Source organism: Dermacentor andersoni, chromosome 6 (assembly GCF_023375885.2).
Source record: "Dermacentor andersoni chromosome 6, qqDerAnde1_hic_scaffold, whole genome shotgun sequence".
Taxonomy (NCBI): domain Eukaryota; kingdom Metazoa; phylum Arthropoda; class Arachnida; order Ixodida; family Ixodidae; genus Dermacentor; species Dermacentor andersoni.
Window position 1 is genome coordinate 33,630,922 of NC_092819.1, and position 20,282 is coordinate 33,651,203.

Genomic DNA, 20,282 nt, shown 5'->3' on the forward strand with positions numbered 1-20,282 from the left:
GGCCAGGAGCCACCTTTGTGCGCACAGTAAATGTGGGTGACCAATACGCGCATCGCTACGCATGTTGCAAGTGAGGTGACCTGTGTCTCAGAGTTCCTTGTTTCTGAACATCAAGGCCTAACAAAAAAAAAAAAAAAATGGCAGCTGTGTGTTGCATGGCATGTATCGTAGCAAATGCATTTTCCCTATCACAACTGCTTGTTTGCTCTCTTTGAGTCTCGTATTTTAAGAGGCACACAGAAGAGAAAGAAGCTGCCGAGCACAAAAAACACACACCAAAAACGAAACCAAGCCATAAAGCAGCACAAACCAGCAAGGCACTAGCAACACTTGTAAACCCAAAGCCAAACTCTTATCACAACGGGCATCACTGCACGCACTAGTAAAAAAAAAAAAAAGGACAGACTGCATCACTTCCCCTCTCTCTCCTTGGGTTATAAGAAAGTAAAAATGGGGGGGGGGAGGGGTCCTCTCAACCACGCGCGCTCTCACCAGCGACATGAAGAGAAAGATCCAAAGGGAAGAAGCCCACCAGACAGGTTAGACGGCACAGTGGAGAATAATATAACTGCGGGTGTCAATGCCAGAGGAGGCACTATATAAAGCGTCAGCAGCGGCATTGGTAGCAACCACAGCAGCAGCAAAGACAGCGGCATGCAGGCGCACACACCACACAAGATCTGACAAAGCGTGTCACCATCACAGCACAGGAAGTCACGACCTAACTCCTAGGCAGAGAGAGAGAGAGAGAGATAACGGCGGCAGAGTATGCCATGCGACGACGCGAAAACTGGTGAGGCGCATAACAGGAGAGAGAGGAGGAAACTGTCCACTCGTCAAGGCACAAACAGAGAGATCCATGCCATTTGCGTCGCAGTTGCGTGCCTATAAGTTGAAGGTTTCAACTTACTTGTTTCGCCAAAACATCAGAATGATAGGCCTGCATGCGTAAATGACAAATGGAGTAAATGACACGCTCTCAGAGGCACCAAAATAGGACAAATAAGGTGTGAAACAAGAAAACAAACAAACAGGAATTTGCGGCTCCTTTGAGAAAGAGTGACGAGAAAACAAATATAAAACAAAAAGTAAAAGAAGTTCCACAGAACTGGGCAACCGGAGTCCACGATTCGTTGGATATAAAGCTGCTGCCTGTGGTGAAAAATGCACAAGAAAAAGATTCCAACTTGATCTTTACCACACCTGCTTTACAATCTGCAAATTTTTTTTATATGCTATATACATATATAAGAAAAAGCCAGTCCTAGTGTTAGGGCGAAAGGACAGTAGTGTGAGTATTGGGTGATCAATCTGTATGTTAGTATTCAATCTTCCCAAGCTGTCTGCAGCGGTCGAACAAGTACAGTGCTGGTTAACAATTGAAGTCCATATGCACAAGTGCATGCTAGTAAGTGAACCGACAGTCTGAAAGCATGCAAAATACACCGAATATGAATGCACTATTATTGTACGTTTACTAAGAAGCTTTACAAATTGAGCAACCTAGTTAAAGAAACATGGCTGGACAACATTTGATGGTTGCAAGTGTGGGTAAGTATGGCCAATAATTATGACAGTGGCAAAGTAGTAAAATATGAACATATTAGCCCTCTGGCTCATGAAGCTAGCTTGAAGAAGTGGTAGGATGGATAGCCATGTAATTCAAAATTTATGTAGGACAGCAGTTCTCGAATTGAAGTAAAAATCAAGGGACAATACAAAACAAAGAAAAAAATATAATTACTTGAAACCAAGGGGAGATAGGTGTAGCTGAGGGTGTAGCCGAGCTTACTTGAGAAATAATGCCGTTACTCACAAGACTTACAACAGCAACCAGCCAATGAAATGCAACAAGTGGCAAGGAGATAGCTCAAACCTTTGCCACAAGCAAATGGCACTTTGTAGATAGCTAGTCTCACCGAAAACATGTCAGCTACCATCCTAAGTGCGATGCGTGTCAATGTGTTAAAAGGCACAGATTAGCCCAAATTGCACATTCCGCAACTGTCCTAGGCACAACTAGCTGCACAATCAGCTAACAGAAAGTGGTTCTGCGGGAAGGTACTAGCTCAAGCCGTGCACAATGCAAGTCGGTTTTCTGCACAATGCAAACGTTGCCTGAATTGCAAGCTGAAACAACAAGCACTAGGCCAATGCAAGGTACAGCAAGCCTATGCCACCACAAAACCTGCAGACAAGATCTCATTCTCAAGCAACATTTCAGGTTGCTGTTTACTTTCAGCACCGCTGTAAGTAATGCATAAAGCTCCAAATGTAAATTGCTAAAGATAAAGAAACTGGTGATGCAAGAGTCTTGAACCAATGTCAGAAGGCCAAAGTTAAACAAGCTACGGTCCCAAAGATTTTATCTTGCGCATAAAATGTGTCAACATCACCAGCAACCAAGGTTGTGCTTCTTAATCAGATAAAATGCACAGTTCACAGTGATCATGAATAACCTGTCAAATGGTTCATGCTTTTTCCAGTGATCGTGAGACCCCTGGCAGCCATAAGCTCATAAAAAGTGAGCTACCAAGCATTTGTGTTATCGCTCAAGCACCTTGGACCAACTTGTAAGCCAACACTGAATGCAACATTTCCAGTGACATGCTGCATAACAAATGCAAGGTGTCAAAGCTCATGCTGGGTTATGAAGTTATGTACCATGTTATAGTCATTACATTCTTCTTTTATTAATATGACAACTAGTAACTTTTCTTTGCCATTTAAGCGTCATCTCAATGCAAGAATGTAGCTGCGAAGGTGTGCTCTGCGCTATGTGAATTAGGATTTCTCCTCAGTTTCATCAGCATTACAAGTCTTGAGCACCTCAAGAAATCATGGTCATATTGCACTTCATTCCTGGGATGATAAAGAAGTTCTTGAATTCTGTGCTGCCCAAACACTGGACTAAAGTTTAAGTGTGCAGTGCAACTAGGTCAACAACATCTTTCCTAATGTATTATGTACTGTATTGCGAGAAAAACAAGCTAGGTTATCTACTGCTCTTGCAACGATCGTGTCCCACATGGTCACCATGCCCGAAAGAAATAAAAGGATGCATCTTCCATATGCATCACATGACTGCCAGTTTCGTTTACTAAATTGTCATTTAGGTGCAGGCTCTGTGTTGCCATAGACTTACTGGACTTGCCAAAACATGAACACTTCACCTGCCACAAATTACAACAGAGTGAGTACTGTGGTCATAAGAAAACGGAAAAAGAAGAAGCGCTCCAGTCAGCATTCCCAACAACATGCAGCTACTGCACACAAGAGAACAAACAGCAAGGCTTAACGAGTCGAACAGGTCTCAGTAAATAGCATTTTTGTCAGTGTAAAGTGTGAGAACGGCCATGCTCGTGTTAATTGAGCAGAGGTTGAGGCGGCGACATAGTTGTAGGTCAGAGGTATCCAAAGTGAAGCCCTTTCTAGTGCAAGCACCGAGGCACTCAGGTACTGCTCACAACAAAGCCATGCTTAAGAAAACCCAGTCACTTACCGGGAAGGCCACAGGCAACACTTTGAACACCCCTGCTCTAGACAACAAAACTACAACTTTGGCTTACGTGTCATTCATGTGCACAACACCGGCTGCCACTTTTTTTGTTCTTATATATACACATTTCTTTTGTGATGCTGCTTTCTGTCCAACAAAGGAAATATGGAAATGAAACAAATGCTAACTGCTTGCCATGACCATTTACGCTCACGTTTGCCGCGAAGTATAAGACAACAACAAACAACAAAAAAAGAACAGAAGGAACTCATTGGACACCAGTCACTGAACAAAGCAATAAGGCAACAAAATGCAGCTACGCTACAAAAGAACACCACCACTCCCGTACTGTGCAGAACCAAGCTTAGAGAAGCAAATGCAAACAGTTAGTACTTGACAACTAGACAGCCCATGGTAAAAATTAGGAGAAAAGCCACACAGCCTAAGTTCATCAAAGTTCATGCCAAGCACAAACTTGCTAATGCAGGACAGATGTGGGTACCGTCAATTTGTGTTTGCTCGCAAATGGTGATGGGGGAAGTACAAACCTAGGCTTAACCAATTTGATCACTGTTCGGAGAAGCCCCCAGAGTCACCACTGCACTGATGTTAGCAAATTGTGAGGCAAAACATAGCTGAACGTAGGCTTGCGACGATATTCCGGCTCCAAACTTGAATGGCACACGAACAGACAGCAAGCTTAAGGACAACCTGCACTATGCGTAGGCTTCCCTGTGCATTGTGGCTTGAATGAGACGAAAAGCACAGAGATGTATGCCTCTCGAAAAAATGCCTGCATGCCAATTACCGAATACTGTGTAGATAATAAAGCTAGCTGAACATGACTCTTTTAGCAACTGAAGTCTGTTTGGTATTCAAATTTTGAAAATAATTTATCCAGTACTTAGCATAGCAAGTTCACTCTGCATTCTATCGTCTCCATGAAAAGCAGTTCATCCTCCTAATATAGACAGTGCCACCATTTCTTCTGCTGAAACAAAATGTTTCACCTGGTGTCCCTGGAGACTCACAATTCTGACATATTCTGAAGGAAACAGACAAGTATTGCATCTAAACATGGCACCAAATGAAATGTGCCAAGAAATTCTACCTTCATGTGAAACTATATAGCAAATAAGAAAGCAATCAAACAGGAAAAGCTATTTATACCTTGCTCTCTTATCAGGGCAACATTTAGTGGGTGATAATTTCTGTCAACATAAGATGACACAATGGCCATTTTTTAAATAATTGTTAGTTTATCGTAGGCCTGTTGATATTTCTGCAGTCCAAGGCAATAGGTTCTACAAAATGCAAGGAGCTTCTTTGGCCTTACAGCATGGTTATCTATTAGTGGCCCCCCTAGCAGCCATGTCAAAAAGTTGTGCATGGCACCACAGTGGTTACTGCATACCGCCAAGCCAAAATGTGGCAGGGAAGACGTCTAACAGCACTACACATCACATCAATAAAAAATTTTTCACTGTCACTGCACAAGAGATACTAACACCACCAGCGGCAAGAAACCAAACACTAGCTGACACATGCAGCTCAGTGACAGTCTACAAAAAAAAAAAAAGAACAAAAACATACAAATAAACCAAAAGGGGCTGATGTGCCTGGTTCCATAGGTGACTCATTCTAGCCTATACGAAATCAACAAATAGAGCCAGAGAAAAATGGGGCTAAATAATGGTGGACACAGCTCATAAAGAGATGACACAGCAAGAATGAAAGTTGCCAATGAAGCAGCATAACTCGTAAACACCACACAGGAAATCACAGGCACATCCGCCGATACAAAGGGCAGTTAGTAGACACTGTGCCACTACATACAAATTAAGTACTACAGAGATAAAAAAAATTTTTCAAAAAATTATAAATATGGACAACGCAGCAGGCACAAGGTGCAGGACAAAGAAAAAAGGGTTTCCAACAGCTGAAAGAGTCTTACAGCTTGATCTGTTGCACTCTTGCTGTAGGGAACTGGAATCAATCGATCCTGCAACTCTCCTCCAATCACCTTGGGAAATAGCATCGGGAGGGGGGGTCAGTGTTAACCCAGCCAAAACGAGCTGACAGAGGCGCACTTTCGTTCAAACAACCCTTTGCAGAAAAAAAAAAGAAAAAAAAAAAAAACTTGACCCCACCCGTGGTGGTGGTCCAGGTGGCCATCCATTGCCAACAATTTTGTGAAAAGAAAAAAAAGGGGGGGAGGGGGAGGTTCTTTGGTGTAAATCACCTATTCAGTTTATTTGCATTCAGAATCACTACGTCGACAAATGCCGTGTGCACCTTCGCAACACAATTTGTACGACCACCTCGTCATATGCAGAACACCGGTGCCAGAAAATCTCCAGCCAAGATGGCTTTTAGCCTCTCCAAAGACCAGCGTATTTCACATTTCTGTGAATACGTATGTACTCCCCACAAAACCTGCTGCTGAGTTCTCAGTGTCTATGGGAAGCAGAGTTTTTATCATTCCTGAGGCTCCAGTGGCTGTGCCGGCCAATGAAGTCAAGAGTGACAAGCTAAAGAAAAAATTTAATTAGGCATTCGTATAAACCTTCATGTTGCATGCCTTAGTGTTGCTTTTCACTTTGCAGATATACAAGTTTTTCTTTATGCTGCGTGCTATTTATATATATATATATATACAGACACACATTTTTTTTTTCACTTATAGCGATTCTACTGTCGGAACTATTGGCACAAGGTTAGCACATTATATAGTGGGGCATTCACATGTTCATACTGAACTGATACCTAAATTAACAATGCTGATGTGAGCGATCATGCCTGGTTCACCATTATCCTCAAACTTCACCGACCTATGTCAATTCTGTCACCAAATATAGCACTATCCAAAGCTACCGTCACTTATATAGTGCTAAAGCATGACAGTGACTGTCCTTGTAATATAATAAACTGTGCAACAACAGCAAGCGAGCGATATATGAAGAGTAACTGTAACACATTCTGTAATAATGACCGAGGGCAGCCACAGGAGATCTGTAGAATAATGTTTGCCAGTTCCTTTAGTGATTGACTGGTTTGAACATCACATAATTATGGAGGACAATTATGGAGTGCTTTCCAGGTAGGATACCTGTGCTGAAATCTCAGCTGGCAAGTTGCCACAGTAAATGACATTTCTTCATTACTGCTCAATCAGAGTATGGCTATCACGGCTGGGAACCAAATCCGCAACATTTTCCTCTGCAGCAAAGTGTTGCAAATACCATTAATGTCATTCTGTGACATCAGAGGCAATAAAAAAAATATCTAGATATATAAACAAGCTCTTGATAAGTCACTGTGGCAAGAGGTCCTTTAGCAGCACCAACAGAAAGATTGCAGCATTACAGGTCAGTAATGCAAACAAAAACCAAACATGCATGACCCTAGCTACACAGCTTGACAGTTGGTTTTTCTCGCATAGCAACTGCATTAAATCAGCTCACTATGATACTAGGCAGCAAGGCCTGCTGATATTTCATTTCTCTTAGCCGATATTACATTTCTCTGATGTCTTTAGGCCACTGGTAGGTTTCATCTTGCAAAGCTTGCATTCAGTGGCTTACCTCCACATATGTTTTGCAATATATAGGAGGTTCAGATCTGAGAAAAAGAATACCTTCCCGTCACACAGTGACAGGAAGGAAAGAAGGACGGCCATTTGGTGTCAGTTTTCCAGGATCTCCAGTTTAATATACCGTTCTATTGTACCTCGTGTACAGAGCTGCACTTGATCACCTCTTTTGTACATCAGGTTTCCCTTTACTTGCTTAACCACAGGAAAGAAAACAGAGAAACAAGGGCTTTCCTTCCACCATGTTCATTTTGCTCTTTGTCAGAGTGAAACATTGGCTAGATTACAGCTCGTTACTCCATATTTACACTAAACGCAAGAAGTCTCACAAGAAAACCGTTTGTGAGAAATGCAGCAAGTCTCCTCCACACACAATAGAACAACTTTATAACAAGGCATCTGTAACAATCCACCAACGCGCCAATAACTCGTGTGAAGACTTGAACAGGCAGTCTGTTAGAGGTTTTGAAAATGATAATAACGGGAGTATTTGTAAAGAGCAATATACCTGACTACACACAGCATCATACCTTGTGACCAGTTGCAATGAGCCCTTCATTAAAAAATATGTCACATCTCGTAACGCCACCATACAGTAAGACACGTCCCAATGGACGCTCTTGCGCTCTCTCTCATAAAATTCACAGACTGACCAACCAACAAACAAACGTAAGTCCAAGTTTTGTGTGCTTTCTTGACGGGCAGTGAGACTAAAGAGTCAGAAATGGTTCCAAGCTCCCCATTCCTCTCCCAGAGCCACCACCACAGCAAAACAAAAAACAAAGAAAAATAAAGATATCTTACAATGATGCTAAGGTATTGCTTCATATGCAAGAGCTTCTGCAAAAGACGAAGTTATTCTCACAAGTTCCTCTAAGTCTGTGTTTAAAAACACAAGCTAGCCAGCTATGGTATACTGCTTCGGCTACGAGAAGAAAGCTGCGCGCAAATCCCACCTGTCGCCGTTGCAAGCAGAATAGTGGTATCCCCCTTGTTCAAAGCTAAATGCCAGTTAATTGCGCATGCACATACTTCTCCAGTCACACAAGAGCATATAGACATCGTGCGTAGGTTGGCGAGGCATGGGGTGTTGTGGTAGGGGCCATTGACGGGGGCTTGGTCAGGAAGAGAGCCCTACACTTTTAACCATTCACCGAAGTCAATTGACTTCTTGAGAAGCCATTTTTCTGCTTTCTTTAGCCACTTCACCACCCTTCCCGATAAACGTTTCTCGTTTCTTTACTGACCTTTTCTCCCCACAACAACGTGCCGGTGCTGCGGGAATTCCGCAATAGAGCAAAGTGGAAACAGAATATTTGTACTCATTTCTAAAGTTTACACTGGCCTGCCTACATGTCTATATTGTTTGTTCGTGCTCTGTGACCACCAAGATGCAAACACACATAGAATATCTTGAGGAAAAGATGACGAAGAAAAGAGACCCACAAGAACCTCATAAACGCGACCCCTCCTAAAGCATAGGTAAACAAGATGTGCGGCATTTGTCGGTCCGTGAGTGTGCATACAAAAGCAACACGTGCCTGAACAGCAGCCATGATAACAATAGTGAAGGATAGGAGGGAACAGAGGCCAACATGATCGAGTAGGTATGGGCAGCATGGCAACTTTGCTTTGCTAACGATCACTGCCAAAAAAACTGCTCTGGCCCAACACCCAAAGTTACAGGAAGACTGGTACTTGATTCTCTCACTGCAAAGCCAATCACCCATACAAGACATCAGGGGGACATCCAGCGCATTAAACGTAAAACTGACAAGAAGCCTTTCATGGAGGAAGAACAAAATAAGCTTGTTCTGTTGCAACAATGTGTGCGACTCAAGGATGCAAGAATGACCTTGATGTCGAATGCGAAAGCACTGTCATCCTTGCTGCTCCAGGCAAATGTGCTGCTATATATGTGGTCACTGATGGCAAAAAGTTAGGCGCCCGCAAAAGAACTATGGATCAGGAAAGGCTCAAAGGACTCGGGTTTAACCGAGGGCAGTAGAGCTGCAAAGGCTAGCAGATTAGGGCTAGCACAGTGCGGCTTAACAGAGCTGCACAGCAATTAGGGTGCAGGCATGAGCACGCTAATAAGCTGTCCAAGTCGGGACTCAACTAATCAAGCATGACCAGTCACCAACGTTCCACAAACTGATGTCAACGGCTGGAACAGCACTGTCAATGGCCTTGCTCTTTCCTATCTGCAATTCCAAATGAAATTTGACAGTGTTCCCGCTTAGTCTAGCCTTCCAATGTTTTCTAAGATCCGTGAACTTAAGCCTGCCCTCGATCTCTATGTAGCTAAGCCGCCTCAGTATAAGCTATGCAGCAGCAGAAAGATGCACATAGTATTTTTGGCCCTGGCCGGTACTTTTATGGAACATCACTGCGGTGAAATGTAAAACCACCAAGAAATATGGATGCGCTATGCTTTGGTTCACAGTCCAAAGGAGCCTGACACTAAGTGCAGAAGGGAGTAAAAAAAAAGGACAGTCGAAGGACACTCACACTGACATGCAATAACACACCACGCGTCATGGCAGGAGACAATTCGCGCAAGTTGCATATCTGTCTCCTTGTCAGCACTTCCTGCCCACACTGCTGTGTCCACTGCTGCATGCCAAAAATGCATGACAAGGATTACACCCTACACAGAGCAGCATGAGCATTCGTGTGTAAAGGAAACAATGGCACCCTTTCTGCTGCACGCACAAAGTGCGCAAGAGTGTGCACATACCAGATGGCACCACCTACTACAAAGCTAGAAAAGTTTGAATGCAGGCTATGTGTGGTAAGTTCTCGTCGCCCATCTCAGTTTTTGCTCTTGCTCCCTCCAATGCTTGTTCACTTTCCCCACGTGAATGGTAGATACCTCGTTGGCAGAGAATTGCATCTCTGCAAAGAGCAGTACGAAGACGACAGACGCTACGTTAAACCAAGCTATGGGGATTGGTGTATCTGGTCAATCGTGCCTCTGTGGGAGCTGCCTTAAGATCAGTGCATGAAAGCTATGGAGTCATTTCAGGGGTGGGTGAAAGCTGGAGAGGGAGGCGAAAGGGAACACAAATTAAAAACAATGAATGTTCGAGTGGCATTCACAATAAAGGGCTCAAGCCACATGCATCTGGGAGGAAGCTTTCGTTTTCTCGCTTGTGTGTTTCATATTGCATTCGTTTCTTGAAACACCTCGTGGTCTGCGAGCAAAAACAGCCAGGGCCAGGCTATGCTGCTGGTGGCCAGCCTATGACCCCATAGCCAAAGCATGCAATGTTGGCTCACTTCGAAAGCAAAAAAATAAAAAAATAAATTGAAAATGGCAAGTGGCAGCATCTTCAAGAGTATGACATCCTACAATTAGGGTAAAAAACAAAACAAAAACAAACAACTTCAATTCCACCTTTCAGTTGTTCTCTTTATCGTATTAGAAACACCTAAAAAGGGTTTGTCCTTTGCCACAAGAGGGCATAGAGGCTAGGAGTGAAGGAAAGTGATGAACAGTAACCAATGCAAAAGAATGAGAGAGATGCTCTGTAAACGAGAACTGTGCTGCAAAAAAGAGGAGGGCCTCCACAGTGTCCGACGAATTGCGAGCGACACGCCCACACACGTCTGTACATATGTGCAAACCTGACAGAGACTCGGTAGTAACACTGGAAAGATAAAAGAGGATAGGGTTCTTAGAGTGCACGTTTTGTGATGTGTGCGCGAAAATATCACACTTTTTGGGCGCCTTTGCACAAGGTCCAACATCCAACAAGAAACAACACGGTGGTTCCTCCGCAAAGCAAAACAGTATGGCATTGGCCTGGCCTAATGTCCAGGCACCCATATCGACAAGAAACAAGGCAAAGACAACATCAACTGCAGAATACTGGACTGAACAGATGACGAAGCTTCCGACCAGAAAAAAGATGCGCAATAAGCAATGACCGTACTAGCCAACACACAGTTATCAACAAGGAAAGGGAGAGGGTAAGGCAGGGAAGGTCTACCGAGAATAACATGCAAACACTCAAAATTTCACTGAAGAATGTGTCCAAGGAAAACAATGAAAATCAGAGGAACTCCAGATCCTGACTGTGTAAGCACTAAACACACAGGACAGCAGATAAATAAAATAACTATGTCCGGAGCACAGTTACAGGATAAACTCGGTGTTAGAGGCTACGGCAACGCTGGACCGATTGAAGTCGCTGCTATGATGTGTGCACTTTCTCCTTCGTCTTTTGTCAGGACACAGCAGTGGTCTGTGGAGACCGACCCGCTTCCTGGAGACTCGAGGCTGCACTGTTTCCTTTCACATGCATATGTCTGCTGTTCTCGTTGTAGAATTCTTGCAAAGGACCCTGGCTGGAGAGGCAGAGTCAGCGGGCAGGCAGACGCGCACACTCATGGGTTTCCCAGCCTGTATACAAGGGGGGCAAGTGGGCTGGACTGTCCTCATGGGGGAATGGTGGGATGGGAAGTGAAACTGGGGAAGGTGATTGGCAGTGCCTCCATCGACAGCAATAAATTGGCAGGTCGAGTGGTGGCAGTCAGTGGTGGGCCAGAGACCATGCCTTGCACCCCTGCTGCAGTGCTGGGCTTCACTCGGGGCACAGGAGACATCCCTCGAGGCCAGAGCTAACACCACAGAGCTTCACCTGCCCACAGACAGCTGTTGCCGTGAGAGACAATTGCGACCTACGAGTTGGCTTTATTTTTTTAGCACGCAACCACATGACCACAGAGTCTTGTGGCAATGTTTGTGTATAAGAACTGCTGCTCTTGTCTACAATGCCACTACCTGAGTAAGCATATCCGGAAGTCGCCTATACTAGAGAGTATAGATGTATCGGAAAATCCCTTATAAATGTTGTAGCTAGGCTCTTAATTAAGAGAGTGGTAGATTTCTTTCTTTGGAATTTGCAGTAGTTACAACCATGGGGAAGGCTCAGTGGAAAGTGCTCAAATATCTGCATAACAGTGCAGCTACACGGTGGAAAATGCAGGTATTGGCGGCTAAAACTTGTCGCTCACATTACTCTATCAAATGGCAGCAACTGTGGACTGAAGTGCACATTACAATTATGCATGAAATGTACAGGCCTGTCAAATAACTTGATCCTTTCCTGCAGCTAAGACAATCGCGTGTCAAGAGCCAAAATTTTTCCAGGTTAAATTTGCAGCAAGCACTATAAGTGCTACAAGGGATGCGCAGGGAAAGCAAAAGCGCATCGCTAGATTCAACGCTCCTACACACAATGAGCTGCGGCAGTTCTGTGCAACTTGGCAGAGGCGGTTACCGATCGAGGCCATGGGGAAGCCACTGGTCTAAAGGGAAAAGAATCAAGCACTTACGGTCGCATTTAAGTTGATGAAAAACGATGGACATGCCATTGCCTATGCTTCTCTGATGACACAGAGCTGACCTGCAACACTACAGGCCTGTTTTGAGGAGCCGAGGGCCATAAGCAGAGGCTCAGTTGTACAGTGCACCGAGAAATGAAGTGCTTATGAAACCGGAGTGTAGAGAGGGTGGATGCGCATTCACAAGCATTATCTCAAAGATAGGTCAGTCCTTGAGCGCAATACAGGAACACAGAAAACCGCGGCTGGCAATGCCCGTGGCCCTTATGAGTGAAAAGTCACCACCTTCTGCGGCATGCACTGCACTTAAGGGCGTGCCCGCCCACCTCTTTTGGGTGGCCAAAGCAGCGCCTTCGATGTGTTGTTTTCTAAGGACGTGCCGGCTAGTCTGGCTGTATATGTCCTACACATGACGATGCACTAGTGGCCTCGAGTCAACTGTGCCACCGAGCATCGGCTCCAGCGCCCGCGCGAGAGCCTGGCTTCGAGTGGCGACATTGCCGTGCCAGAGACTGCTAGGTTGGAGGAGGGTAGGAGGGCCCTTCCATCAGATGCTTGTCTCGTGTAGCTTGCTCACGGGTGGCTCGGCCAGCAGGTTGTAGCCTTGCGTGAGAGGGTTTGAGAAGCTTGCTCGGTTGTTGTTGTCAGGTGCAGCGGCTGACGAAGAGGCCGATGTAGACGAGCTTGATGACGAGGCACTGAGCGGCGAGCGTGGAGTTGCCGGCGCCGACGAGTTGCTGCGCTCGGCCACGAGGGGGGCAAACTCCAGTGACGATGGCATGTGGTTGCCACTGTTCAGGCTAGGTCCCCGGCGTAAGAATAGCAGAGCTTCGCGGGCAGACGTAGCCCGGCCGTTGCCACCTCCTATGTGCTTGGGCGATGACACATCGGCAGCGGCCACCAGTCCTGCCGCTGAAGGAGGTGGCAGCAGCTGGTCACTCTGTGGCGAAGGGCTCTTGGCATCTTCATCGATGAAGCTGATGTCCGACATGGGCCGTGCTCCCCCTGGGTGGCTGCGGGAGCTGTGCAAGCTGTGCAGGCTATGAATGCTACGCTGGTCCTCCATGTCCTCCAGTGTGCTCTTAAATGCCTTCACTACCCGAAGCTGCATGGTCCACCAATCCACCAGTTTTGAACGTTTTGAGGGAAGGAGAGAATGGGGAAAGGAGGAAGAACAATGGCGAGAGAGAGAGGGAAGGAGGGCCAGGGGCAGGAAAGAAAAAGTGAAAGGAGAAAAAAAATGACACCAAAAAATAAAAACCAGATGCACAAGTCACAATGGCAGGATTTATTGAAGCCACGTTCCAAGAGTTTTTTTTTTTTTTTTTTCCTCTGCGCATGACCAAGGAGCCTCCTCACTTGTTCCAGCTTCCTATTATTTTTGAACCAATAAAGACTCTTTCTGGTGAAGCAACACCATAAGAACTGCGGAGCAAGTGGATGCCTTTTCTTGCAACAGATAGAGCAGTCCAAGGCTTAATGGAACCAAGAATAAAAGCGAGCAGTCCGATTTCTATTTGGCATCCATACAGCACTGCTTAATGGGAAGTGCTTTTATGTTCATCCTAGTAATGAACAAGGCGTTACAACACTCAATATTAACCGTTACACATTCGTGTCACCCACTGAAAGTCGCCCTTCTCAGGCAAACTATTTGAAATCCAGACACAGACAGCAAGTGTAGTGTATACCTACTTGCAACGATAATAATAAGAAAATTTTTTCAGGCTCCCCAAGCTCATGTGGCATGTGCGGAGAGGAAAAAAAAAGAAGACGTGCTTCTACCTGCAAACGCAACAAGACCTTCTCTTCAGTACCTGACCATTTCCTCAAATGGCAGTGTTTCCGCAGTGTCGCTCATGCCTACAGCTGGTAGAGTGCAGCGTTAATTTTGTTAGGCAAGGCAAGGAGAGAAACAAAAGAACGGACTACCATCACCAAGCAGGCAGAAGTCAAGCGAGTAAAAAGGGAAAAAGCAAACGTCTCTCTGTTGTTGTTGTTTTTTTCTCGCTCAGAACTCTGTGCCTACGGTGTCAGAAGCAAAGGCTGGATGCAAACAAATGAACTGAAAAGCACAAAAAGAGAGCGTGAGCAAAAAACAGTGAAGCAGCACTGTGGTATTTAAAGAAAAAAAAAATATGTATAGTAAGACAAACGTTTTGGCCACATGCACCCCCTCTCTCAGTCATGGGAAAACCAAATAGAAGACGAAGAAACAAAAAAAGAAAGAAAACCAGAAAAGGAAAGCAACCACAATTTTCTGTCTCTTCACACGAGTGCAAATAAGCAGAAACAAGTGTTACACATCACACGGATAAGAAGCAAAATCGGTGATTGAAGAGACGAAAAATTGCTGATGTAGTATGTTTTCTCCGGGATGCAAGGTTGTCGATTAGAGCTAGTAATAAAACAAGAAAAAAAAAAACGAGAGGCCACACAAGGGCCACATTCAGAAACAAGGCAAAACTGAGCTAATAAAATCTAGAGGAAATAATAATTGTTCATTGTGATCAGTACTGAAGACATCTCAAAGATCAAAGCAAAATCAAAACAAATAAAACTAGATATGCAGCACGCAAGCTTGGAAACATGTAACCAAGAAAACTGTAACAGCAGCAGCAGTTAAGTGACAAAATAAAAGGTCAAAGAGAGAGAGAGAGAGTGAGAGCCGTGTTTAGTAATAGCACCAAGCATGCTTTTTTTTTTTGTATTGAGAATGTGTGCCAGACAGGATGCAGTGGTTGTTGGTAGGTACACAGACTTGTCCCATGGCACTGGAGTAGTATATTGGCCTGTTGCACGTGGCTGTGGTGGTATCAGGTTGGACAGCACGTGGAGACATAAGACTTCTTTCCCCTCCCTGTGCCCTCCCTTTTTATTCCCTTTATTCTAATTTTCTGCCCCTACTGATTGCTCCCTCGATGGTGCTTTAGAGCCCTTGGCAGTCTTTGCATGTATTAGGTACTGTGATCACCATGTTGTCCCCATCTAGCCCAAAAGAAGGCATCAGAGCAACTGGGAGGAGTTTGTGCCATGTTAATGAACTGTATGTGTTGGCATAGACCAGTAAGTATCGTCAGTCGGGTAAGTAGGGTGTTGTCACATGACACGTCAGCAGTGTTCCCTGCGCCTACAAGCAGCGAGAAAGCAAACAAACAAACAAAGAAATGAAAAAAGGAAGAAACAGAATGTATGGTAACAGTGTTGCTAACGTAGAATGACAGAAAGTTATAAAAAGAGAGAACACAGACAGAACTGGCCCGCACAGCCACTCGGGTCCAGGGAAAGGTCACCGGAGTAGTTGTGGGAGCAACAGGGTACGTAATGCATGTGCCTCAGAGAACTGTGACATTGACATGGTGGAGCAGGGTCCCTCGAAAAGCAACAACATGAATATTTAAGAAAAGAAGGAAGGGAAGTCACCTGTCATTTATCACCATATTTCAATGCATTAAACCACTTCAATAAAACAGGCATGGCAATGCAACCAGTACTGAATGCCAAACGAGAAAAAAATAAAAAATAAATCTGGCACGAAGGCAACCTTCGGCAAACTAAACTGCGAGTCTGCGTAATGGAGACAATTCAGTAATAAAGCTAACACTCACTCAGAATGAGTTCAAAGCTTTTAGGAAATGACTGACAAGACCATGACCACTGAACAGTCACGCAAGCTTGAACAAAATGTCCTTGGTGAAGCTCTTTCAATAGCACCTACACTAAACCTTTTGTAGGCATGCAGTCTCCTTATGTAGAACAGTGTAGTGCATAAGTCAAACCATCTTTAAACCAAAAGCGTCTTGAGCGAAATCATGCATTTCCAATAATGTGAGCCGGGAGCTGCAAAGTCAATGAGCTCTTTTTTTTCTTAAGAGCAATGTGAGGTATTATGTATGTGTATACATACCCTTACAGTCTATATGCTACTGGTCTGAAGTTGTTCTTTTAAGCACAACCTCAGATACATCCACATTATTATGGCAACATCAAACATCTTATTTTCAAGCATTATTATGTGCTTTAGTAATGTTCTATGCGGCTGGTAGATTGCAACAGTATTCAGCAAGAAATTGTGGCATTCAGTCCAGAACTAGCTGCTATGGCTTACCAACTCCCAAAAATACAGGAGAAACTGGCAGCATAAATCTTTGTAGCAAACAAGTAGGTGAGCTATGCACTGCATGTGTTTGAAAACATGAAATAAGAAGCCTGCTCCACCATCACATAAGGATTAATATGAATTAAGATTAATAAACATTTTGCACTTTACAAAATGGCATCGGAGGCACAAAATTAAAAAAAAACTAAAAGAGATGTTATCCTCGTCCCTGTATGTCAGTGTGAGGAAATGGTCAGGAGCGAATTTGGAAGGGCTGTGCTTCTAAGAATCTAAAAGACAACAATAATAATTAAAAAAGAAAAAAGTGAAAATGAGCGGGAGGGTTTGTGTATGAAATATGTAACGAAACTAGGCCTGCAAACTCAAAATAGGTGAAAATGCACAGCTCTGCGCTGAGGACATGCTGAAAGGCAGGAAACTACAGAAGAGAAAAAAAGAAAGGGAAAGAGGTGGTATGTATAAAGTTTTGGGCAACAAGACATTTGTGGACAGAGGCAAGGCAAAGGAGGCAGAGGTAAGGTAGGAAGACAGACGAGGGCGTGAGATAGGACAGCACTGCCGCAGTCTGAAATCCGATAGTCAAAATTAGCTTCTCTTCAAGAGCTTGTCTTGAGAACTGCGCAAGGATGCAAGCAACTTTTAAGGTTCACACAGCCCCAAAGGTTTAAATTTCAACAAACTTTCAATCCACTGGCTGCCAAAAACTGTCCTCTTCAACTGTCGCCCTAAGGGGAGAGCGCAGAAAGCTACATTTTAATTCCTTTGCTCAGCTCTTCAAAGTGTCTTCTTTGGCACATCTTCACAGTCTCTTCACCGGAATGTATATATATTTTTCTGTCTCTTCAAAGAAGCCTTTCCTCACCATGAAGTGCGGACATGGCCTCTCTGTTGTTGTTGCCGATGGTGGTGCATAAAACGTGACTTCTCAGTGGAACCTTGAAATGGCTCCACCTTTTAAAGCCTTTCAAGTGCAAATCAGTAAACTGTCAGAAGCTTGCAGTCTTTCTGACACTGCAGCATAAATGCACGAGACCCCTGCCTATCCAGAGTGGAAGCTCAGGTATAAGTGAAAACCACAAGTGCGGGAAAGGAAGGCAAGGAAGGAAGGAAACCGACCAAAGGAAGGAAAGCAAAATGCACAGAGGGACCATTAGCCTAGAATATAGTGGCAACACTGTTGTAGAAAGAAAAAAATAAACAGAGGTCAGGAAGACGAGTGACGTCTGCAGTGCGGTAGAAGGCAGGAAGGGAACGACGAAGTGCGGGACCCATGGGGGTGGCAATAAAGGGCGTCGAATGAAGGAGAGATCCTGATAGAGAGAGAAAGATAGCGAGAATGTTCCCCGCCACCCATCCACTCAACCCCCCGTTTCTTCAACTGACATCAAAAGAAACGAATGTCGTGAGCAGCAGACATGCTGGTGGAGCATTTCTGCCCAAGAGACTCCACCCCCGATGGTCAATGGTGATGGTAAAAAGTAGCAGGGAAACCTGACTTTGGTGAAGTAAGAAAGGGGGCAAAAAAAAGAGAAGTAAATATGTCATAAACTTTGTGCACACACATACCCCACCACTGTGATATGTGCGCTCACAAAGACTGAGCAGAAGTAACACACACATCCACACGTGACAGGGCCACCTGACTTGTAAACTGCACTGACTGGCCATGGCACACCATACAGACATTAACTGAGCACATTCAAGGTGGGAACGCAATTTGCCTGCTTGTAATTGTGCTTCCCTAGCCCTTTTCCAAGAAAAAAATAAAGGGAAAGAAAAGGGAAACGGCAGGTTGCTGTTTCAAAGCAGCAAAATTAATATTATACCGATTATAGCGCTGGAAATTTACAGTTGCTTGCTTGCACCACAACCTTAAAGAAGGAGATGTCTAGACAAAAAGAAAAGCACTTTGGTATTGGAAGGGTGCACGCTCCCCCAGTAGCACTTGTAATTTTCGGATGATGTTCACAATACCCAATACAAACTCAAGTTGCGAAGAATCCCCCACTGGAGCTCAATCAATCCGCCAGAGCCTGGCTCAACTGCAGCACCCTGCACAGGGCACCTCTATACCAAGCATTCGTAAGGTACTACAGGTATGCAACTGGACATGGTCAAGGCTTCAGCTGACAGTTCAGAATAAAGAAAAAAAAAACGTACACAAAAACACACACACACACACACACCACCAAGACAAAGATGAGGCCTAAGTTTGCAAACTATTATAATCTGCAAAACTTAGTTTGTAAGCAGTTCGTTAATCTCATTGCAATAACAGCTATGTGTACATATATCAACAGAACTAATAGATAACCAATGCTACATGTAGCTAAAGGCAATTTATTTCACACATTTTAAGAAAAAATAAAAAAACCTCAGTGTTCTCCATGCTGAATCATTAAGACTAGATCATTAAGACTAGAAGAGACATAAATTAAAAAAAAATGTTCCTTGCACTATCCCCAAAAAAGTGAAATTTAGAAAAGGTTCTTTCAACAAATGTGATTTAAAGAAAGGTCTGAACAATAGCCTTTAGAATTTGCATGTACACAATAACAAGCCATGTGATGGTGAGAAGAGGAAATTCAACACAAATGGCTTCGCACATCCTCTGGCACAACACGTTTGCAAACTGAAGAGCCCAAAGATAATCTACATTGATGTTCTATACTAAGCCATAATGCCAGTACATGGTGCTGTAGTGCCGATGACGGCTTGAATGCAACAAAACAAGCAACAGGGTTTGACAGAAAAGTGGGAACACATAGGAAGTGCGTCCAGTATTCCAAGAGAAGAAAGATGCCTCCCACAAAAGTGCGCATGGGTCCCTTCCACATAGCTTTGCACTGCTAATTTCCAAGTGTTCAGTGAGCACACATTAGTGTTCACGGGTGGGGGGTGTTCATGGGCAGATTACAGAGTGAACTTGTGACAACAGAACTCATGACTGAACTCGTGAACTCATGAGCTGTAAAGAGGCTTCCGAGAGCGCGTTGCCACTGATGGTCCCGTGCAGGTCAAGTCATCGGGGCCTTGGTGACTTGCAGCAGAAAACCGTCGAAGCTGTGCTAAGCTTCCGCTCAGCAGATCCATGTTCTCTCCTGACAGCTCAGGAGCTGGGTTCTGCAGAGACACAGCCACCAGGCACGAACCACGCGCACATATGAAGAAAGAAAGGACTAGAAAAGCACAAACACCATGACTAAGAGCAAACATTACTTCATTAATGTTCAAAAGAAGCAGCCCAACTTCTTAGGAATGTCACGACCAGCCTTTCTTTCTTATTTCACTCTTCATAGAAGCACGCTTACACAAAGAACCATTAGGTTAAGCTGTATTAGTGATTGCATCTGTTTTTACAGGAACCTGTTTACAGGAACTACGAACCTGTTTGTTTGCTTGTTTTGTGCAGACGTCTCACTTGCCAATTTGCACATCGGTTTCGCCTTTTCTTTACACATGGGTTCCTTCCCAGTCTGTTTATTTCGCTTTTATTTCTTGCCACGAACCTGTTTTTGAAGCACATATGCACTCTCACAAAAAATGAAACTGTCACTTTAATTTGGCTTTGGTTCGAAGCAAGTTTCTGGCACGAGATATAGCTCCACAGGCATTCTTTCGATGCAATGCGAGCAGAGCAGGGATTTGAAACATTCTATGCCTATTCCATTGCTTTTCACACTTCATGCAAAAGTCAGATCGGCGCTTCGGCCGCGTTA

General features: G+C 44.3%; 1 protein-coding gene across 18 annotated transcripts in view; it reads right to left on the bottom strand.

Annotated features, from left to right (window-relative positions):
- The window catches only part of PMCA (plasma membrane calcium-transporting ATPase 3), a 359,249-nt gene that overhangs the window by 8,762 nt on the left and 330,205 nt on the right, over positions 1–20,282 (bottom strand). For 9 of the 18 annotated variants that reach the window (XM_050170533.3, XM_050170531.3, XM_050170524.3 and 6 more), the window contains one exon: positions 7,185–13,548. The exons of 2 other annotated variants lie outside the window; for them this stretch is intronic. In XM_050170533.3, the coding sequence (XP_050026490.1) occupies positions 12,991–13,548 (558 nt within the window). In that variant the 3' untranslated portion in view covers positions 7,185–12,990. Of the gene's footprint in view, positions 1–910; positions 941–5,453; positions 5,523–7,184; positions 13,549–18,883; positions 19,687–20,282 lie in introns of those variants that run through there. 7 more of the 18 variants (XM_055066121.2, XM_050170534.3, XM_055066123.2 and 4 more) reach the window with 4 other exon arrangements.